This window comes from Phoenix dactylifera, chromosome 1, assembly GCF_051530095.1.
Source record: "Phoenix dactylifera cultivar Ajwa chromosome 1, Ajwa_hap1_PhDact_Kaust_v1.1, whole genome shotgun sequence".
Classification (NCBI taxonomy): domain Eukaryota; kingdom Viridiplantae; phylum Streptophyta; class Magnoliopsida; order Arecales; family Arecaceae; genus Phoenix; species Phoenix dactylifera.
Window position 1 is genome coordinate 13,797,681 of NC_143190.1, and position 21,479 is coordinate 13,819,159.

The window sequence follows — 21,479 nt, forward strand, 5'->3', positions numbered from 1 at the left end:
CGGCCTTCTGAGCTCGGCAGCCTTCTGAGCTCGGCCTCGGCAGCCTTCTGAGCTCGGCAGCCTTCTGTGCTCGGCAGCCTTCTGAGCTCGGCTCGGCCTATGAGCTCGGCCTTCTGTGCTCAGCAGCCTTCGGAGCTCGGCCTCGGCAGCCTTCTGAGCTCGGCTCGGCCTATGAGCTCGGCCTTCTGTGCTCGGCAGCCTTCTGAGCTCGGCCTCGGCAGCCTTCTGAGCTCGGCCTCGTCAGCCTTCTGAGCTCGGCCTCGGCAGCCTTCTGAGCTCGGCAGCCTTCTGTGCTCGGCAGCCTTCTGAGCTCGGCTCGCTGTCGGATTTGGGTGCTTTAATTGTATTTGTGGGGTGGTCCATTTTTCCCCCCAACACTACCCCCCGACTTCCGAGTTCGAGCTGCTTTTTGGCTCGGGCGAAGGAAGTAGTCCAGTCGTCGATCATCCTGTAATATAGCCAAATATGTATAGAGATGTACGTACCAAGTAGGGTGTACCTCTAATGCAGTTGGAGTTTTAAGTGCTCCAGGTTGACTCAGCGGCCTTCTTTGGCCTTGTCTGTTGGCGATCGAGCCGAGCTCGATTAGGGGATGGAGATCGAGCCGAGCTCGATTTAGTCGATGGAGATCGAGCCGAGCTCGATTTAGTCGATGGAGATCGAGCCGAGCTCGATTAGCCGATGGAGATCGAGCCGAGCTTGATTTAGCCGATGGAGATCGAGCCGAGCTCGATTTAGCCGATGGAGATCGAGCCGAGCTCGATTAGCCGATGGAGATCGAGCCGAGCTCGATTAGCCGATGGAGATCGAGCCGAGCTCGATTTAGCCGATGGAGATCGAGCCGAGCTCGATTTAGCCGATGGAGATCGAGCCGAGCTCGATTAGCCGATGGAGATCGAGCCGAGCTCGATTAGTCGATGTAGCATGCCGTTAATCCTTTAACTGGAGGATCTGATCTTAGTCGGGAATCCGATCTTGGAGACATACGGGAGATGGACTTCATTCGTTGGCGATCGTGCGCCCTTATTCGGAACGGGGTGACGTTGGAGATAGAGATACCCGTAGGTCGTTTTTTGGATTCTCCGACCTGAAAATAGATAAAATATTGAAATTATTTGAAGCCAAAGTGGCGTCCTGTACCTTTTGGAGATATTTTGATGGCTCCCGAGCTCCAAAGTCCCTCAGGACTTGGCTCAGCACCGGCCTTCTTTGGCTCGATTTTCTGGGAGGTGTTCTGCGCTCGGGCTTCTGAGCTCGACGGCCTGCTGAGCTTGGTCTTCTGTGCTCGGCGGCCTTCTAAGCTCGGCATTCTGACCTCGGCAGCCTGCATGAGCTCGGACTGGATGAGCTCGGCGGCCTTCTGAGCTTAGCAGCCTGCATGAGCTCGGTCTTCTGAGCTCGGTCTGCATGAGCTCGGCGGGGGCTTCTGTGATGGCGACGCTCTGAAGGGGAGCTACGTCGCGGGCACTATCCTAAGGACTTACGCCCGTGAGGAGGGAGTACATGCTGGTTTCTTGCTTGCTGCCGGAAGACAGAAGACTTGGAAGGACAATGGAATTTAATGGGGCTGTACCCTTTGTCACAGGGGCTTACACTCCCATTTTAAAGCTCCATAACTCTCCTTCTCCAGACCTCAGCTTTTATTTCTCTTTCCCTCCAACTCGTTGGCGTGAGACTTGGACTACTCACTGGTTGCCCCTACATACGTCGTTGCAGCGGGAGCCATGCCTGATTCGAGATGGCTCGGGAGAAAGTTTCTTCCTCTGCTTAACATGATCCCATGGAGGCGGCACAGGAGGGGCCTCCACTTATTGCAGGCTTTGAGCTGCAATGGCTAGCGCTTGGACTTGCTGCACTAGCGCATCGAAGTGCTCGAGTTGGACTTGTGGAACTTAATCTACCGGAGATCTTGGTGGTGAATTATGGACTGAGCGTTCGGGACTTAGAGCATGATGCTGAGAGGCGTTAAAGACTCCTCTGTTCCTTAGTTTCATGGCCGCAACTCGGGCCCTTCCTCTAGCGCCAACTGATGTGGGGTCGGAACCCCGACACCAGCCCGCACACCGGACGAGCAGGGAAAGCATCCGCATCCTCCCCGAGGTATTGTCCGCTCTGGGATTGCCGCATCGGGTCTGCGGGAGGTCGCCCAGGGCCGTGGCCCAATGACAGTCCCGAGCCCTGCCGGCGCGGGGGTCCGCGGAGGTACTACCCCTACCCTCACGGTTTTGTCCTACAAAAGGGCCCTCGGTGAGAAGAGGTGTTTGCACCCCCCATTTAAGGCACAGACCTTTCCGCTGATTATCCGATGTGGGACTAAACTGGGAACCCCATCCCACAACACAGCCCCCCCCAGCGGGAAGGTCTGTGCGTGGCCGGGGCCCTTCCTCTAGCGCCATCTGATGTGGGGTCGGAACCCCGACACCAGCCCGCACATCGGACGAGCAGGGAAAGCATCCGCGTCCTCCCCGAGGTATTGTCCGCTCTGGGATTGCCGCTTCGGGTCTACGGGAGGTCGCCCAGGGCCGTGGCCCAATGACAGTCCCGAGCCCTGCCGGCGCGGGGGTCCGCGGAGGTACTACCCCTACCCTCACGGTTTTGTCCTACAAAAGGGCCCTCGGTGAGAAGAGGTGTTTGCACCCCCCCATTTAAGGTACAGACCTTTCCGCTGATTATCCGATGTGGGACTAAACTGGGAACCCCATCCCACAACACAGCCCCCCCAGCGGGAAAGTCTGTGCGTGGCCGGCAAGCAAAGCATGGTGCGGTGAGGCTGCTGCAGGGCATGGCCGCAGCATACAGATGACGAGGTCGGCCTTCTGAGGTCAGCTCGACCTTCTGTGCTCGGCAGCCTTCTGAGCTCGGCTCGCTGTCGGATTTGGGTGCTTTAATTGTATTTGTGGGGTGGTCCATTTTTCCCCCCAACAATATATATTAAGTTAGAAAATATGTTGACCACTTATAGCAGGCCTATGGGGGTAAATATAAACACATACAGGACACAACCAAAACTAGCATTGAGATGGAGGGATTTTATCTATCCAAAGAATTTACTTAATGTGCTTTAAATAGCTGCAAGGACAATCAAATTATATTCCCCAACTCGTATTTTCTCTTGAAAATGATTTGCCAGAATGAACTCTCATTATGCACCGATTAGTATTGTCGCTATGCGAAAGAATTATAAGATATGGGTTTTTTTTCAAAACCTATTAACTTGTATTTTGTATGCAAAGAATAACTTGAAGTAGACAATTCCATAAGGGAAAAAAGTCAGCCTTAGGCATGATAAGGCGCATAAGTGGCATGGTTGCTATCCGTAGAGCAAGAATACTCCTTGTTATGGTGAGGAAGCTCCCAAGATAATTACCCTTGGTAGATTCGACTACCTCCAATGTGCACGACCTTTATAGAGAGAAAAGAAGATCCAAACAACACTTTACTAAGAAAATCTCATGAACAGTGCAACAAATTTTAGAAGGAAAAGGAAAAAAAGAGAAGAAAAGAAAACTTGGTGGATTCGGAAGACAGCCTTGAGAACTCTCGAAAGAGTGAAGTGATTTTCGGGGTGCTATCTGTTTGCAAGTTTTAATGCCAAGCACCTGTGTCTCTTTTAATGGAGACTCCTGATGATCCATAGTAGAATGCATGTGATCATCAGCATTCAATAAATGCTCTGTTTGCTATGAGTTGTTGCTGCAATGTTGGTCCCTGACTTGTTCCTGCTCAATCCAAAATACCAGGGTGGCCGGCCCTTAATGGATGCTAGGATGAATAAGGTATCTCTTGTGCTAGTACAAAAGGCTTAGGTTTAATTTCCATTTCCGCTAGCATTTGATAAGTGGAATAACTTTTGAAGGCTTAATATCTTTTGCATTATGCCATAGAGGGATAGGATTTATACCAAGGAATAAGGGTTTATTTGGCATTCAATCGAAGCATTAAGTGCAGGAGATAAATGAGGGAATAGAGTAAAATTAAATTTAATGATGCATCTAAAGACAAAGATTATCAAACCATCTTTTAGTTATATTGAAAAGTGGATAAAGGTGAAAAAGTAATTAAAGAAAATAAATTTTGTATATTCTATGTTATAACTCTGTTCCACCATTAACCACATGTGCTAGACTGCCAACCAAAGAAGCCAAGAGAGGAAGAGGAAGGATTTTAGGGATAGAAAAGGCACTTCATTGTACCCTGCCATGGACATTTTGCATCCATCAAACGGTATTCTCGTTTCTATTATTAATTGTTTCTTTATTCGCATATCAATTGTTTCTTTGTTCTATCTAATTTCTTTTTTCTCCTACTTGTGTTGATATTAATTAATGTCAGATCATGCGATTAGACCACATTGAGCATAGCCTATATGATGATTTGTATTAGTTGAAAATGGCATTATTTGTGTGATATATATATATATATATATATATATATAATATAATATAATTTTTTCCTCAAGTTTTCCTCTCTTCTTTCCAATAACGGTATAAGCTCTATGATTTGTTGATGGACATATTTATTCCCTTTTTAATTTAAAACCAAGCGACTTGGATGATGCCGGTAGAGGATTAATTGATGTTTTTTCTTATGGAGGTATGCATTTTACGCAGTCATCCCCCTTGTCCCAGATATTCACGATCCACACTTGTCATCTACTTCGAACCCATACTGAAGGGGACAGAGAGGGAGAACAAGAACTTGGTTGGGAAAAAAAAGAAAAAAGATGGTACGGATGCTTCCGCTCAACTTCCCGTTATATTTGCTGGCCCGCTCGGAACCACCCCTCCCATTTATCATGCACAAAGTCCAAAAGAAATTATCCGTTTTGCGACAACCTCCTGATAAACGTCGCTGATTCCTCACGTGAACGGCAGCGTTGCAGCTTTCATCGGCCCTAACGCGATGGCCCATTCGCTGGCCGTCATTGTGTCCTTTTTATAGTGACCTGTCCGCCAGAGTAGGTCCCGAACGATAGGATTCGTTTGATCCGCAGGAAAAAAAAAAAAAAAAAAAATAGTCAAAAAAAATATATATAACTAGAAAAAAGATGAAAAAATTGTATTTTCATGAAAATATGATTTACATATTTCATGAAAAAAGACTTTCCTATGAGCCGAAAATCACTCCATTTTTATTTTTTCTAAAAAGATTCTTCAGAATTAAAGAGGCATTAAAAACCTAATTTTTATTAAGAATATAATAGAAATTATACATAACTTTTTCATGAAAGTGGATGGTCAACCAAATATAAGTACTCTGAAAATCTGTCACTTTCTTATGGTACCAAACATGCCAAAAGTACTTTCTCAGACATCCTCTTTCTATAAATCTGCTTTCTAGAAAACATATTCTTAAGAAAGAAAATGCTTCCCGCGAACCAAACGAGCCCTAAGAGGTATTTGGGATTCCATGGATGTGATCTAATAAAAACGTTATGACTGCTCTGATCATCGTTTATGACCAGTCCTGTACAAATGTTCGTTACCACCGTATGCTTATGTTGATCGCACCAAATCCTGAATCGAGTGATGATTTGCAAAAACCTATGACACTATTTATTATTTACGGACATGTGTTTGTTTGGTCCGCATCAATTATTCTCTGAAAGATCTTAGATATTTTATATATAACTAAATAACTTTAAAAATATCTAATTTTTTTAGATAATTATTACAGATGGTATTAGAGTGAATTCGAACTATGCCTTATTTAGACTATGAGACACTATAGTATGAGCTTATTGAGGCTGATCACGGACTAATTGTAATGGTTCTGATTAGATTTGTATGGATTTGGATTCTTAGTCTAACGAGGACGTCTGGACTTAAATGAATAAAGTATGTGATGACCCCTGCAGATATATATTTAATCCCATATTAATTATTCGTGATGACCCAAAGATTGATTTAAAGATTGATTTTGATGATCACAAAACCTTGAAGTATAAATACTAATGTTTGTGTTGCAAGAAGAAAGATAATTTGTTTTGCAAGGAACATAGCAAGTTGGAAAAATACAAGAAGGCCTCAAAAGCTCTCAAGAAAAGTTGGAAGAAAGCTACACTTTATTGGCCCAAGTTTCAAGTTCAAAGGATTCAAGTTGGAGGAGCAAATTCAAATAAAGATTCAAAAGAATAGTCCTCGAGTCGACTCCTGGAAGTTCAGAGTCGATTCTGGCACTCTGGAGTTTCAAGGAACAGTGCCGAGTCGACTCCGAACTTTACGAGTCGACTCCGACTGAGAACAGACAAAAAAAACAGAGAGTTGATTTTCAGTGCTACAGTGCTCGAGTCGACTCCGAGACTGCAGGCCGACTCTAGGACTGCAAACAGACAAAAAACAGAGAGTTGATTTTCAGTGCTACAGTGCTCGAGTCGACTCCGAGATCGACTCCGAGACTGCAGGTTGACTCCAGGACTGCAAACAGACAAAAAACAGAGAGTTGATTTTCAGTGCTACAGTGCTCGAGTCGACTCCTGCTTCAACCGAGTCGACTCCAGCACGCTGGGAGGCGTAACGGCTAGTTTTTTCTTGACTCCAACGGCTTTATTTTTGTCTCTAACGGCTAGATTTTTGTTTCCACGCCATCCAAAGCTATAAAATCAAGGGGAGAGCTAGGGAAGAAGTTATGGAAGTAAGAGAGAACATTTAGGGAAGAGATTTCAAAGAGATTCCAAGAGAAACCTCCCAAAAGCACAAAAGGGCCATTCAAAGCAAAATAGAGAGAAGAAGAGCATCCAAGTGAATCCCAAAGCTTCCTCTTCAACTGTGTGCTGCCTCAGTGATCTTCTACCTCGTGCCAAATCAGAAGAGGGTCAAGTAAAGAAGAAGCCGAGTTCCTTCATCTACAAATTTGTTTGAGGGCTTCTTCTCTTTACTGTACTTGTTTACATTGCTATATTTGCTTGTTTAAGAAGCTTGTATTTGTTTTAAATTCTTGTTCTAATATCTTGTAACTTGATTCAATCAAGGGATTGAATCAGGGGGTTAAGGTTTGTTGGTGAGCCAAAAGGAAAACCAACGTTGTAAGGTTGTGGTTGGTGAGCTTTTGGAAAAACCAACTGGGTTGGATTGTGAGCCCGTGAAAACAATCGGTTGGTTCTAGTTGGTGAGCCTGTGAAAACCGACCGAGTTCGTTGTGATCTCGCAAAATAACAAGTTGGGTTGTGAGCTTGTAAAACAACCGACTGTAATTTAAGAGATTATAGTGAAATTCCCAAGAGGTCTTGGGGAGTGGATGTAGGTGCTGGGGTGCACCGAACCACTATACATCTTTGTGTTTGTGATGCCTTATCTCTTGTATTTCATGCCTTACATTCATGCTTGATTGTGTAATATCTCTAGCTTTGTTTTCTATAGAGTTACAAGTGATTGTTTAGAATTTGCTTAGCTTCCACTCCATTCTTACCATACACATAGATTAAAATTGATCATACAACTATAAGTTAATTTTAGATCAATTGCACCCTAAAGCCATAGTATAATTGCTCTAGCTTAATTTTCTATTGCTTTACTTGTAATTGCCTAGAGCTTAAATAAATAACATCTTATCATTCCGCTGCATTCTATTCAAAATAAAAATTAGGGAACATAATTTTTAGAAAACCCAATTCACCCCCCCTCTTGGGTTGTCACCTTCGGCAACAATTCGGTTGTAGAACTGAAAATTTTATAGGACTTAAATTAGATCATCCATTTAAGCATGATTCTGTATCAACTAAACACCATATATCCCAAATTATATGAAAAAAAATAAACATCTTTATAGATTTTTTTATTATTTATGCAGTTCGAAAGCTAGAATTTGGGCCTAACTCGCCATCCAACATGGCTTTGGATAATTCGTGCTTCCCCTTGATTTGCTGGTGGTTAGTGCATGGAGTAGAAAGGCTTTTCTCATCTAAATACCTACATTTTTAATATAACAACCATTATCGCAACACAGCAGCTTTAAATTAATTGTAAAATCTCCGGCAACAATCATTATTTGATTAGTAGGACATAGTGTTCTTTAAATATCAGTATCGATTAATAGTGTAGCATTTATTCAACAACAATTGTGATTCATAGAAAAACTAGTTATTACTGTTGTCAGGCATATAGGGGTCGACTCGTCATTTTTTGGGATCAACTCGAGAATTTCAGGAGTCAAGTCGTGATCTTCATAAGTTGTCTTAAACTTGCTTTTGTTCTTGCTGTGCTCTGTTTTTTGTTTATGGCACTTGTAGAATGAGTCTTTTTGCTTTTAGGGCTCGACTCTTTTTGTGGCACTTGTGGAATCGGCTCTCTCAATTCAGGGGCCGACTCATCTGATGACTAGAGTTAACTTATTGCTTTTAGGGCTCGACTCTTTAACGGATTAAGTTTTACTACTTTCTACCTTTCCACTTTGGCCGTTTTGGGATCGACTCATCTGTTTCTAGGGTCGACTCTTGTTTGTCTAGAGTTGGCTCATGATTCCTACGAGTCGACTCACCAAAGCAATAATTTCTTTATCTCTTTGATTTCTTCTCTATGGCCATTCAAGGATTGATTCACTTTTGTTTGGGGTCAACTCTTACTAAGCTAAAGTCGGCTCATGTACTTTATGAGTCGACCCATAATTACGTTGAATTTCTTGCCTTTCTATCAATCTTCTGAGACTGTTGCAGGGTTAACTTATGATCTACTGGAGTCGGCTCGTGAAGGCTTATCAGTCAACAATAGTGTGCCGAGTTGACTCATTGCAATCTTAGGGCCGACTCTTGAGATAGCTCAGAATGAATTTTTCTGTCTTTGCAAGTGAGCTTCTAGAAATTGCTTTTATGGCCTTTTGGAGTTCAGCTTTTTAATGTGGAGCTTCAAATAGATGATCTTCATTTGAGAGTAACTAAAGGCTTTCTTTTTTACTTTCTGAAATTAATTAATTAAACTCAAAGCAATAGATTAGTCAACTTTTGACTCAACTATTTTGCATCATCAAAATCAATCCTTTAGGATTAATAATATAATTTTTACCTATTTTTGTTGCCATATTAAATAATATATTTTTTATTTTATTAGATTCCACTATATTTTGCAAGAATCTCTTCAAAAAAGATGTAAATTCGGACTTCTAACACCATATATAAAAAAAGAAAATGAAAATTTTTTGAAAATGATTTGAGGGGGAGGAGGTATTAAGAACTCATTTGGTTTGCAGAAAGAAAAGAAGGAAAAATATGGTCAACAAGAAAATAGAAAAATACTTATATTTGATTAAAGTTTTCAAAGAGCAGGGATAGAATAGTAGCTTGCCTATTAGAATAAGATTCGTATATTTTGTGGGAAAGAAAAATTCATATGGGATACGAAAAAGTCAAAGGCCCTATATGGAGGAGCTGTTGACAGTAGAGCTGTTGGAAGTAGAGCTGTCTGAAGTAGAGCTGTTATAAAAAGCTGTTTGTTGTTTGGTAATTACATTCGTAAAGTACTGTGATATTGTAGTTGGTAAACAAACTGAGAAAGTACTTTTGTATGACAAAATTACCATAAAGGATATTGCATAGTATTATACAACAGAACATAATAAAACATAAGATATATTAGTACATAAATATACGATATAGTACAATATTATTGTAATATAAAATAATATTATTATAATATAGCATAATAGTAATATAATTATTAGAGTAAAAATTAATATTTGGTAATATAACATAATATTAAATTATTTAACATAACATATTAATGTATTATGATATAATGTAATATATATTATATTTATAGTGTAATACAATAATAAAGGTATAAAATATTATAATTATTAGTATAAATTAATTTTTCATAATCTAACATAATATTAAATTATTTAAAATAACATATTAATGTATTATAATGTAATGTAATATAATATAATATTTATAGTATAATACAATAATAAAGGTATAAAATATTATAATTATTAGTGTAAATAATTAATAATGTTGAAATATATTTATTTATTATCTTATTTATTCATTCATTCATTCATTTATATAAATATTTATTTATTTATTATTTTTTAAATTTTCTTTTCTTCTCTTTTTTTTTCTTTCTTTTTCTTCTTTTTTTCCTTTTCTTTTTCTTTTCTTTTTTTCTTCTCTTCTTCTCCTTCCTTCCTCTCCCCCGTTCTCCTTTCTTCTCCTCCCGCACGGCCGACAGCGCCGGAAGGGGGCCAGGTCACCACGGCCGCGGGAGGGGGCCGGGCTGTGGCCGGCGGCGCCCGCGGCAGTCTCGGTGGTCACGGCTGGCCCTGTGGGAAGTGCTTTCCTCCCGCGAGGCCGTCAGCGCCGGGCCGGGCCGTGGCTGATGCGGGAGGGGGGGCGGGTCGTGACCGTCGGCGGTCGCAGGAAGGGGGAGGGCGCCCCCTTCTTCTTCCTGTTCTTCGGTAGAGATGGGCACTGGGCCGGGCCGCCCACGGCCCGCCACGGCACGGCACGAAGCGGGCCGTGCCTGGCACGGCCCGCCAACTACAGTGCCGGGCCGTGCCTGGCACGGCCCCTTTGAGAGGGTCGTGCTGGGCTAGAGGGTCCTGGCAAGCGGGCCGTGCCTGGCACGGCCCGCTTCGGGCCTGGGCCGGCACGGCCCGGTCTAGGCCCGCGGGCCAAGCACGGCACGGCCCATAAGGGCCTGGGCCGGGCTGGCACGCGGGCCTGGCACGGTCCGGGCCTGGGCCCGGCTCGGCCCGATAAAAATTAATGCTTCATAAATTTTTTTAATAAATTAATAAATATTGAACACTAAGAATTTATGATTTATGAATATAAAGCCACCTTAATGGTGGGGGGTTTGGCATAGACCCCTACCAGTTTATTAATTTAAATCAAAATGGTACATGAAGGGAGGTTTGGACCTTGGTCTGACCTCTAGAATACAATAAGAAACTAAGAAAGGGCCGAGGTTTGGACCTTGGTCTAACCTCCAGAATACAATAAAAATGTACAATTATAAAAAATTAAAAAATCTTACTAATCATCAGTGATTCAGTGAATCAGTATTCACTCTTCAGTCTTCAGTCTTCAGTCTTCAGTAGTGTTTGTATCATCATCATCAGAGGATGTTGTATTATGTCCACCTTTATCTTGAAGTCTTACCTCAGCATCCAGCCAATCCTTGAAGCAGAGAAGCATCTCCACCGTTCCGCCCGTCATCCTACTTCTCTTTTCGTCAAGAACACGCCGACCTGCACTAAAAGCGGATTCCGATGCTACCGTGGACATCGGCACAGCTAAAATATCGCGTGCAATTGCAGGCATAACAGGATATTGATTTCTAACACTCTTCCACCAAGATAATACATCTAGATTCTCTATTTGATTTTCATCATATGCAGAATGAAGATCATTTCGTAAATAAAATTCTAGTTCACTACTTAAAGTTGAAGAAGATGAAGAGGAACTTGAAGCATGTGTGTGTCTTCTCTGTGCAATGAACGAAAAAATAGATGACGAACGAGAACTACTAAAAGGAGAAATAGAGGTTTGTATTTGTGTTCTAGATCCACGAATTTTTTCATCATATATAGCATAAATATCATAAAGAAGTTTTTTTACCTCATCTTTAGCAGATTCAGCATCTTGATTCATATTTTCAGAGTATGCATCAAGTAAAATTAGCACGCCATTTAATTTAACTCTAGGATCAAATACAGCAGCTAAGTTATGCATAGGACATATCCTGTCCCAATACTCATTCCATTTAGATTCCATTAGGTCAATAATAGGCATTAAAACATCATCATATCTATGTTCTGCAAATTTTTGACTAATTATATATGCTTGTTGTAAAAATGAACATGAAGTAGGGTAATAAATACCAGAAAGAACATTGGTAGCATTACAAAAACCAAGCAAAAAATCTTCCAAAATTTTTCCTTTATTCCAATCAGTTTCAGTCAATGTAAATCCTAATCCACGATCATTAATATATGCACTTAATAAATTTTTATATGGGTATGCATCATGTATCATGCTATATGTGGAGTTCCAATGAGTAATTACATCAAGTTTAAATTTTTTAAAACGTTTACCATGATTTATGCATAATTCCTTAAATTCTTGAAGTCTTGATCTAGAAGCATGAATAAAAGAAACTGCATTTCTAATTTTTGAAATCACATCTTGAATCATGCCCATGCCAGCTTGAACAGAAAGATTTAAGATATGACATGCACATCTAATATGCAGTAAATTTCCATCTAATATGGGATGCAATGAGTCTTTTAATAATACAACAGCAGAATTATTATTAGATGCATTATCAAAAGTAATAGACATAATTTTATCATTAATATTATATGAACATGCAGTTTGATAAATTATATTTGAAATTTGTTGCCCAGAATGTGGAAAATCAAAAGCACAAAAAGCAAGAATACGTTTATTTAATTGCCAATCATTATCAATATAATGAGCAGTAATGGCAATAAAATAATTACTACCTACAGATGTTGACCAAATATCAGAAGTTAATGAAATTTTTACATTTAAAGTAGAAAGTGTTTCAATTAAATTTTGTTTCATTGCTAAAAAATTGGTCATAGCTACTCTTCTAAATGTACGCCTACTAGTTCTTTTGTAAGCAGGTTGTAGGTTTAATTGAACATATTCTTCAAAATTAAAAGATTCACATAAACTAAAAGGTAATTCATCCTTAACTATCCATTTTACAAGTGCTTTTCTTTGATTTTCATGATTATATGCAAAATTACCTACAAGTAATCCCCCTTGTATATTAAGGCTACTTTGAGTTTGAGCATGAGAATCATGCATCCTATGACTCTCTTGATGTCTTTTTAAATGCCCTGTTCCCCCACTACTACTACAACTATAAAGTTTGGCACATTTTTTACATTTAGCTTTCCAGACTCCCTCAACCATAACTCTATCAAATTCATTCCATACAGTACTAGTCCTCTTACGAGAAGAGGTTTGACCTTCACTCGGTTCACCAGTCCTAGAGGAACTAGGAACAGGGGGTTGGGGATTAGTTTCTTCTCCCTCAGAAACAGGAATGCCAAACTGACTTTCCTCAAAAGATGACATATCTATGATTAATTCAAAAAATAAAAACTAACCGCAAGGAGGAATTGAGTAGAGGGTCGGAGGGCAGAGGCAGAGCCGAGATTCCGAGCTTCCTCTTGTGCTCTCAACAGAAGCGACCTTCTCTTCTCAACAGGAACCTCCTCTTGTGTAGCACTTGAACAAACTAAAAATTAAATTGCTAGAAGAGCACTTTAGAAGAGAAAAATAATAGCAGTAGAGAAGGAGAGAATGAGAGGTTTGGTGTGGTGAGAATGAGGGAGGAATGGGCTATTTATAGAAGCCCAAATTTTTTTCCCAAAATACCCCTCAATTCAGCCGTTATTGGACTGTTGGGAGGGGTAAAAGGGTCATTTTCACGAAAATAGCCGTTGGAAACGGCTATTTTCCTCCCCCCTCTCCAGACGGGCCGTGCCTGGCACGGCCCGTCTGGAGCCGTTACGGGCCGTGCCAGGCACGGCCCGTTTAGAGACGTTGCGGGCCGTGCGTGGCACGGCCCGTTTGCGCCCGTTACGGGCCGTGCCTGGCACGGCCCGTGGCGTGCCGTGCCCGGCCCGGCCCATCAATAGAGGGGCCTGGGGCCGGGCTGGCCTTCCGTGCTGGATGGGCCGTGCCAGGCACGGCCCGCTTCATAAGCGGGCCGTGCCAGGCACAGCCCGTTTAGTTTTTGGGCCCGGGGGGCCTGGGCCGGGCACGGCCCGTTTAGTTTTTGGGCCCGGGGGGCCTGGGCCGGGCCGGCCCGGGGGGCCTGGGCCGGGCCGGCCCGGCACGGCCCATTGCCCACCTCTATTCTTCGGCCCTCCCCACCGTGGGACCTCCTTCTTCTTCGGCCCCTTCTTCTTCCTGTTCTTCGGCACCGCCCCTTTCTGTGACGGGTCGTCGCCGGCGGCGGCCGCGGGAAGGAGAAGACGACCTGTCTTCCTCTTCTTCGGCATCTCCCCACCATGGGGGCGGGGGAGAGGGAGGGGGTGCGATGGCGGGGCAGAGGGACAGGGTGCGGCGGCGGGGGAGAGGGAGTGGGGTTGGGTGGGAGAGGAAGAGACGGTGAGAGAGAGGTTTTTGGGAGGAATTTTTTTTTAAAATGGGGGTATTTTGGTCAAAAATACAGCTTTCCGGAAAGCTGAAAACAGCATTTTTGGAAAGCTCCAAATTGGAGCTTCCCCCCAAAATATGGAGCTTCTCCCCAAAAGCTGTTTTCAGCTTCCCGCAAAACCTGAAACAGCTTTTCGGAAAATTTACCAAACACTTTTTTTTAGCTAAAAGTACTTTTGGAGGGCCAGAAAGTGCTTTTTGGCCCTCCAAAAACTCTCCCAAACAGGGCCCAAGTCCCGGAAATTAATTTTTTTAGTAAAAAATATCCTAAGGCTTTTAGATAGAACAATATAATATTTTTTTAATTAAAGAAATAACAGATATTTTATCCAATTTTTCATAAAAGTAGATTTTCAATCAAATATATGCTATTCGGAAATATGCCCATGATCAATCAAATATAAAAAAATTATTTTTTAAATATTATATGTTTAGTCACCAATTTTTTAAAAAAAAGTTAATAAAAACAAATCTTCCCATTAACCACACAAGCCGCAAGCAAGACGCATTGGATTTGGATAGCGTGGTAAACGATGGCCCCAACTTTTGCGGTAGCAGCCAAAAAGAGTGTTATCTCCTAGACGAAAGAATCTGGTGCCCCGTACCGGACCGGTGACCCCAAACCCGGGCCGCCACCTACCTTCTTTACCGCGCAAATTACCTACCCTTCTCTTTTTTTAACCTTTCAGGATAAATACAAAAATAACCAAATAGTAAATACAAGCTAACCACTCTAGCTTTTTCCCTTCGCGTTAAATCCTTAACTAACTACCTGCTGTATCTTCGGATGCACCAAACAGCCATTTGCACCAAACAAAGAAGCTGACAAGCCTAAAAGATAAATAAATCCAATATATGGCCTCCATCCCAAATCAATAAAATGCTGTATTCTGTTAAGAACACCACACAGGGAAAATTCCCGGAAAATGATCATACACCCAAATAGCTGTCTAAACACTATTATCCACTCCATTTCCTCGCAAACGCCGCATGTACGATGTAACCTCATCATGCTATCAACGTCAACTACACTCTCGAATAAGACAAAAATTGGATGCACCCCTTCGTCTGATCGAGTCCAATTAACGGGCTCGGATATATGTACACAAAAGTGAGCCAGCGGAACATCTGAAACGATATAACACTCCACCATTCTCTCCCTCGCCTCCTCTGTATGTATATGCCGCTCGGAACTCTAGACCTCCCAAAACCCCCAGCCATGGCCTCCTCCTCTAACCCTGATCTCCCTTTCCTTTTCTCCCTCTCATCCCTCATATTCCTCCTCCTCGCCGGCGGAACCGCTGCCACCATGGAGGCGGCGCCGACGTCGCCAACGTCGCCGTCGAACGGGACGACGATTTACGAGCTGCTGCCGGAGTACGGCCTCCCGTCGGGACTCCTTCCGGACACGGTGAAGTCCTTCCAGCTCGGCAACGACGGAATCTTCGTGGTGGAGCTGGAGGGCCCCTGCTACGTGCAGTTCGAGTACCTGGTCTACTACGAGCCCCGGATCACCGGCGTCGTCAAGTACGGCAGCATCGATGAGCTCCGCGGAATCCAGGTCCGCCGCTTTTTCCTCTGGTTCGACGTTGACGCCATCAAGGTCGACCTCCCGCCCTCCGACTTCATCTACTTCGAGGTCGGCTGGATCACCAAGCAGCTCCCAGTCGGCCAGTTCGAGACTGTCCATTCTTGCCAGGACAACGGGCTGGCCGGCCGGGTGAGGAGGGCCGCCGATAGTTTACTTCAGGTATAGGGTTTTTTTTTTTTTTTTTTTGCCTTCTCTACGTGGCTTGGTTTTAGAAGGGAGAAGAAAAAATCGCTGGAAAGTTTTTTTTGATTTGATAATGCTGGATTCTGAGGTTTTGGATCCGAGAAAGGGGATTCTTGATAGGGTATTGATGCCTTCTTGATGGATTTTTCGCTTAGTGTGCGCAACGGCTGTTCGGATTTGGTTTACTAGCTTGAGCCTAGATTGAGGAGTGTAGAATGTTATTTGATACCCTTCTGCAAGGGAGAGAAATTTTTAGCTATTCTTTCTGTTTCCTTTTTTTGGGGGAAATTAAATTTTTCAGTGTATGACAATATAATTGCTTGAACGAATTATTCTTATTTTTATTTTCATGGAATATAGTGCATTTCTATGTTTTAATTAACTCTTGATAGTTATATAGACATCTGCTCTGCTTATGCTATTGAGGGGATGGGGCAGTATGCGACGCCCATTGCTAAGGAAGGGCACTTTACATTTGTTATGACTCCAAAAGTAAATGCTGGACTGCTGATCTTGGAAGGAGAGGGGAAAACACTAAGCAAGCTAGTGTGAACTTGAGCTAGATTTGACATTAGGAGAAATGGTCGGAAAAATAAAGGTTTAAAATGTACGGTTAATTGCTTTTCATAGGTTCTTGTAGGATAAATCTGAACGAAGAGGACTAAAAGTGGGTAGGGGAAGATACTCGGGGGTTTTAATGTTTAAGACTCATGGAAGCTGAAGGAAACAGAGTTTTGAAGGTGAAAGAAGGTGACTGAAGGGACATTTTTTTTTATTTTTTCTGCTGTTATCTATTAACTGGTCAGGCGTTGAACTGAATGTAGTATTGGGAAAGAGAAGGTAACCAGTAATGCTAAGATAGTTAAGGTTGTAAGGATGAGGTTTGGTGTTAGTTTTAGGGTTTGGAAGCAAGGATAAGGAAGGTTTTAAAGGCCAGTTGTTACTAGCTTGAGGTGAATAATTTTGAGACGAAGATGGGAAAGCAAAATCTAGGAAGTGTTAAGGTAAAATACGTGTCTGTAATTATGTTGATGTGTTCTTTTCTCTCATGTAATGTTTTTTAGTACTCAGATTGAAGGTTGTCACCTGAATGATCATGGGCACAAGACATGAGGTCATGTTCTAGATTGGAGTTCATAAAATCATGATCTCAAATTAATCAGGACTTATGGAAGCAACTATACAGTGTCTTTTCTTTGCAAACCAAGTAAAAAAAAAAGGATCTTCACACGGATTAAAATAACGTATTAAAGTATGTATTTTAACTACATTTTGACAACTTTCTTCTTTCCAAAATTTACACCTCTTTTCATAGAAAATATTGCAGATTGATAACACATGGAGGAATATTTGATGTAGTCTTCTTGAGAGTAGCAACAATGTGGTAGTTATATCATATTTGTGCTCTATATTTTCAGCCATAACATCTTGTTGGGTAGGCTTCAACATGCTACATATACTGAAGCATTGTGGACATCTCCCCTTCCTAAAAAAGGTTGGGGCTACAGATATTGAGAAACCATGAGAACATTAGGATGAAATAAATTTTTATCTATGTTGATTGTTAAGCATTGAGGACATAGCTTGTGACATTGTGCTTGTAGTATTAAGACATATTGTTTAGGTTCAAAGATTTGAACATAGGGGTTGAGTGCCTTGCTCAATATTAAGACTGTTAGAATAATAATAATAAAAAAAAACCTGTTAATCATAAACTGCATATCTTGGCCAATTCAAGCAATGAGATTGGTTTAGAAAATGGAAAGCTAGGAGTTCATATAAGATTGAAGAGAGAACTTACATGAGAAGGTAGTTACCAGAACATGTTGAGTATATTCATTGAAACTTTTATTCCCTCTTGAACTTGATGTGCGAATTGAAATGTGGACTATAACATGGTAAAAGCCCTTGATATCTTTCTTTATACATATAGAAAGTAAGCACATTGTGTTGAACATTTTAGATTGAATTGTGACCTTAGTCATACAAAAAAAAAAAAAAAAAAAAAAAAGCTTTTTTATAGTCAAATGCCAAGCACTAACATGTATTGACCTTTTGTACGAAAAAAAATTTGTATTGACCTCATATTTGTTGGAATTGCTATATATTGTAGCATATAAATGGAAATATTGAAACAAAATATGTTGCAAATCCATATATATGGACACCAATAATATCTAATGACCCCATTTTTTTGCAAATCTGTTTTGTAAATCTGTTTCCTTAAATGCGATTGTGATTGGGAGTTCTGAATGTGCATTAAGATCAGGGAGTACTTTGTAGTAGTTGGCCTCTGTTGGGTTCTCCTTTGTGACCTTTACATTTCTACACTTCTGTTAAATGCTAACAATTAAAGTTCTAGAGGAGGTCTCTAGTGCTTATATTGCAGGTGGAATGTTGTGTTGGTTGAGAAGGCCATGGACAGGGTGTACATCAAGCAGAGTTTATTGACTTCTTTTGACATTTAAAATTAAACAATAAAATTGGCCAAAATTAAGTACATAGAATACAATATTTAGTTACCATTTAGAGCAAGAGATTTCCCGAATGCATTACTTGAGGATCTCTCCTTCAAAGGGTGAAGAAATAAATAAAAATGTCTGGCCAAGACAAATTCAGGTGAATGAAGTGATGATGAAACTGTTAATTGTTGCTCAATTATCAAACATCTTTGAGATTCAAATGAAAATTTTAGAGATAATTATGACCGAGTTGTATTACTCAGAATGTTGGGCATCAATGGGAGCTCATGTCTAGAGGAGAATATAGCCAACATAAGGATACATGGTAACGATGAGCATGATAGGCTTAGACATATGTACATGTAAGAAAGGTTATCAATGGAATGGTGAAAGATATGATGTCAAAAGCTATTTGGGGTGGGTTGGAAAGGTGCATCACACCCTACAGATGACTGCATTGCAGGAACTATATAAGTTGAAAGGTTAGAGAGAAGGTCCAAGGCTTGTTGACTATATTTATACTGGTTCTTCTGGTTTGCCTTAACCTTTAGCCGTTTTACTATGTTTTCATGGGTAAACTCAGTTCTGTTAATGCATGTGTACCTGATATTTTAGTCAGTTCTTTTTCTTTCTTTTCTATTATTGCCACATGGAAACTTGGTTCCATCTGATAACCTCAAAGTTGCAATTGTCCCTACAAACCATCTCTGATTGTTCGAGTTACGCATCTAGCACATGATTATATGAGGTTTCTTCTCTGAAGTTAAAGTAAAACTGCATCTGTTATGAGAACTGTGTCTCTGTTATAAGAACTGTGCTTGTTTCCATCTGGGTGCTTTAAGAGCAATATCATTTTTGTTTTCCATCTTTCGTCTGAAACTATCTGTCTTGTGTTATGCTGAGTGAATGCATGTCAAAGTTAATTTAAACATTACAAATGCTTTTTCTTCATCTCAGAGCATCCTCATTCCTTAACTTTAGTGGAAAAGTGATGTAGACCATATGCACCAGCAAGTGGCATGTGAAAAGGTAACTTCACAGTACTATGATGCTGCTTTATTTTTAGTCAATATTTTCTTATCACTTCTTGCAATCTAGGTTCAATATGGTTTCAATGTTAGTTTCAATACTGTCATTTTCTTCCAAAGGACCAAACTCCTTTGACAACAAATGGTAGAAGAGTTACTCTAGAACTAGGTTTTCTTTGTCAGCAAGGCTATAGAGGGATATTTAGTCCTAGAAAATAGTCAGTTTCAGCCAATAGGATTAATTCAATTAGACCTTGGGAGATTTAAAAGTCGTGCCCAATAAAGAGGTTGCAATGCATACTACATTCATTTGCCTGGTTGGCTTTCTGACACGTATTCAGTTTTATATGGTTTATTTATTCATCACAAGCAGCCTTCTTTCCAATCTCACCTGACGACTTATATCCAGATTATGTAGGTTTCTCCTAGCTGGAAACAATTCTTCCACACAACCAGAGCTCTCTTTTAAATGGAGCCTTTGGCCATTTAATATCTGGTTCAAATTTCTACTTTTGCAAAAGATAAACTTCCAATAATTCAAATTTGCATTTAGATGTTTGGAATATCTATTTCAACTGTATCATCTGTGATTTGCACTTGTGCATGTGTCATCTTTGCTGCATAACTTCAGATTGATGAGGCATTGCCAGATCCTGCCTGCAAAAAAATAAGGTTTAAAAAGAAAAGCCAATTACAAAACTAACTTACTATTTTCCTAGGAATGGGACGTTGCATGGTACTGTAGATTATCATCTATTTGTGCTATCGGCTGTACTAATATACCTTATATGTGTTTTCAGTCTTAGCATAGCTAAACTTGCTTTATTGAGACCATGTAACTTTAGCTATATCACGTCTTTTGCATGGAAGAACTTGCTTCTCTTTTATAAGGTTTTATTCTAACTTAGCAGGGACATTGTCCATGAGAGAACCTTCTCTATTAAGGGTTCAGTAAACCACTTGGGAAGGGAAAAGTGATGCTGATGAGCTAGAATTTTGTTGGTTAATCTTCATAGAACTTCTTTCGTTTAAGTATCATAAGAATAATTAATGTTTAGATCAGGTCAGAAAGTACAGATGAATATGAAGATTCTAGCGGTTTTTTCTTGTTGTTGTTGATGGTATTTGGTTCTTTAAGTAAGCATATGGATAATTAGGGTTTAGATCAGGTTTTAGAAAGCAAAGATGGATATGAAGGTTGTAATGGTTTTTCCTGTATTTAAATGTACCCTCTGTTTTCCCTTGTTTTGTTTCTATGATATTCTTCCAGATTTAAAAAGTAAAGACAAGTGTGACTGCTTCTACCATATCTCAGTCCCATGCATCATGATCCGAAACCATGAAGATAGACTCAGACCATTTTTAATTTTTTTCTGCAAGAGTTAATATATGATACTAGCAGATGCTGTATGATCAGCTGTCTGAATTTTTCTGGCTGATTTCAGTCAATGGTTGTACAAGTGTTGAATATTTTTATCTCCTAGTTATCATGCAACATACTGATCTCTGACTTGGTCCGTGACATGCCAATTATGCAGCTCCCAGATATCGTGAGAAAGCCAAGTATGCTGGTCGCGAAATAAATAAATCTAGAGATCACTCCTTCGTATTTGGTATGTCTGAGGCATTGTATGGTATCTTTCTCAAGTCCAAGGAACTTGTACTATTTTGCTAATCTGGAGATTTATAGCCAGAAAAACCTTGTTGTGGATTAGATAGATATACATAGTAAGAAACATCATTTCTAAGCTGCAATTGGATTTGTAGGTGCTTTTTTTTTTGTTTTAATCTTCATTTAACCTTGAAACATACCATTCATGGTGCTTAAACGCAGCTATCTTGGAGTATTTTGATCAAATTGCGTTTAGGTCTTTGCCCGTGTTAATTAGTTTATGCTACGATCTTTGTGCACACTGAATTGCCAAATTCCATATCCAGCGGTTGAGAACTTAAGATGACCGAGAACCGGACTATTAGCTTTCCCTTGAACCTATATATTTAATGCTTCAAAAGCTTTAGTGAAACTTCCCGTGATTGAGTCTGACGGTCTCTTTAATTTCTGAAATGGTTTGGTTATGTAT

General features: G+C 40.8%; 1 protein-coding gene across 2 annotated transcripts; it reads left to right on the top strand.

Annotated features, from left to right (window-relative positions):
• Positions 1-15,310: 15,310 nt before the first annotated feature.
• On the top strand, positions 15,311-21,256 carry LOC103711435 (uncharacterized). 2 transcript variants are annotated; one of them, XM_008797573.5, is made up of 3 exons: positions 15,311-15,884; positions 19,328-19,399; positions 20,937-21,256. In XM_008797573.5, the coding sequence occupies exons 1-2, from the start codon at positions 15,315-15,317 to the stop codon at positions 19,343-19,345; spliced, it is 588 nt and encodes a 195-aa protein (XP_008795795.4). In that variant the 5' UTR covers positions 15,311-15,314; the 3' UTR covers positions 19,346-19,399; positions 20,937-21,256. The 2 variants fall into 2 exon arrangements, with proteins under 2 accessions (XP_008795795.4, XP_088577088.2); XM_088720962.2 differs by lacking the exon at positions 19,328-19,399.
• Positions 21,257-21,479: the final 223 nt, after the last annotated feature.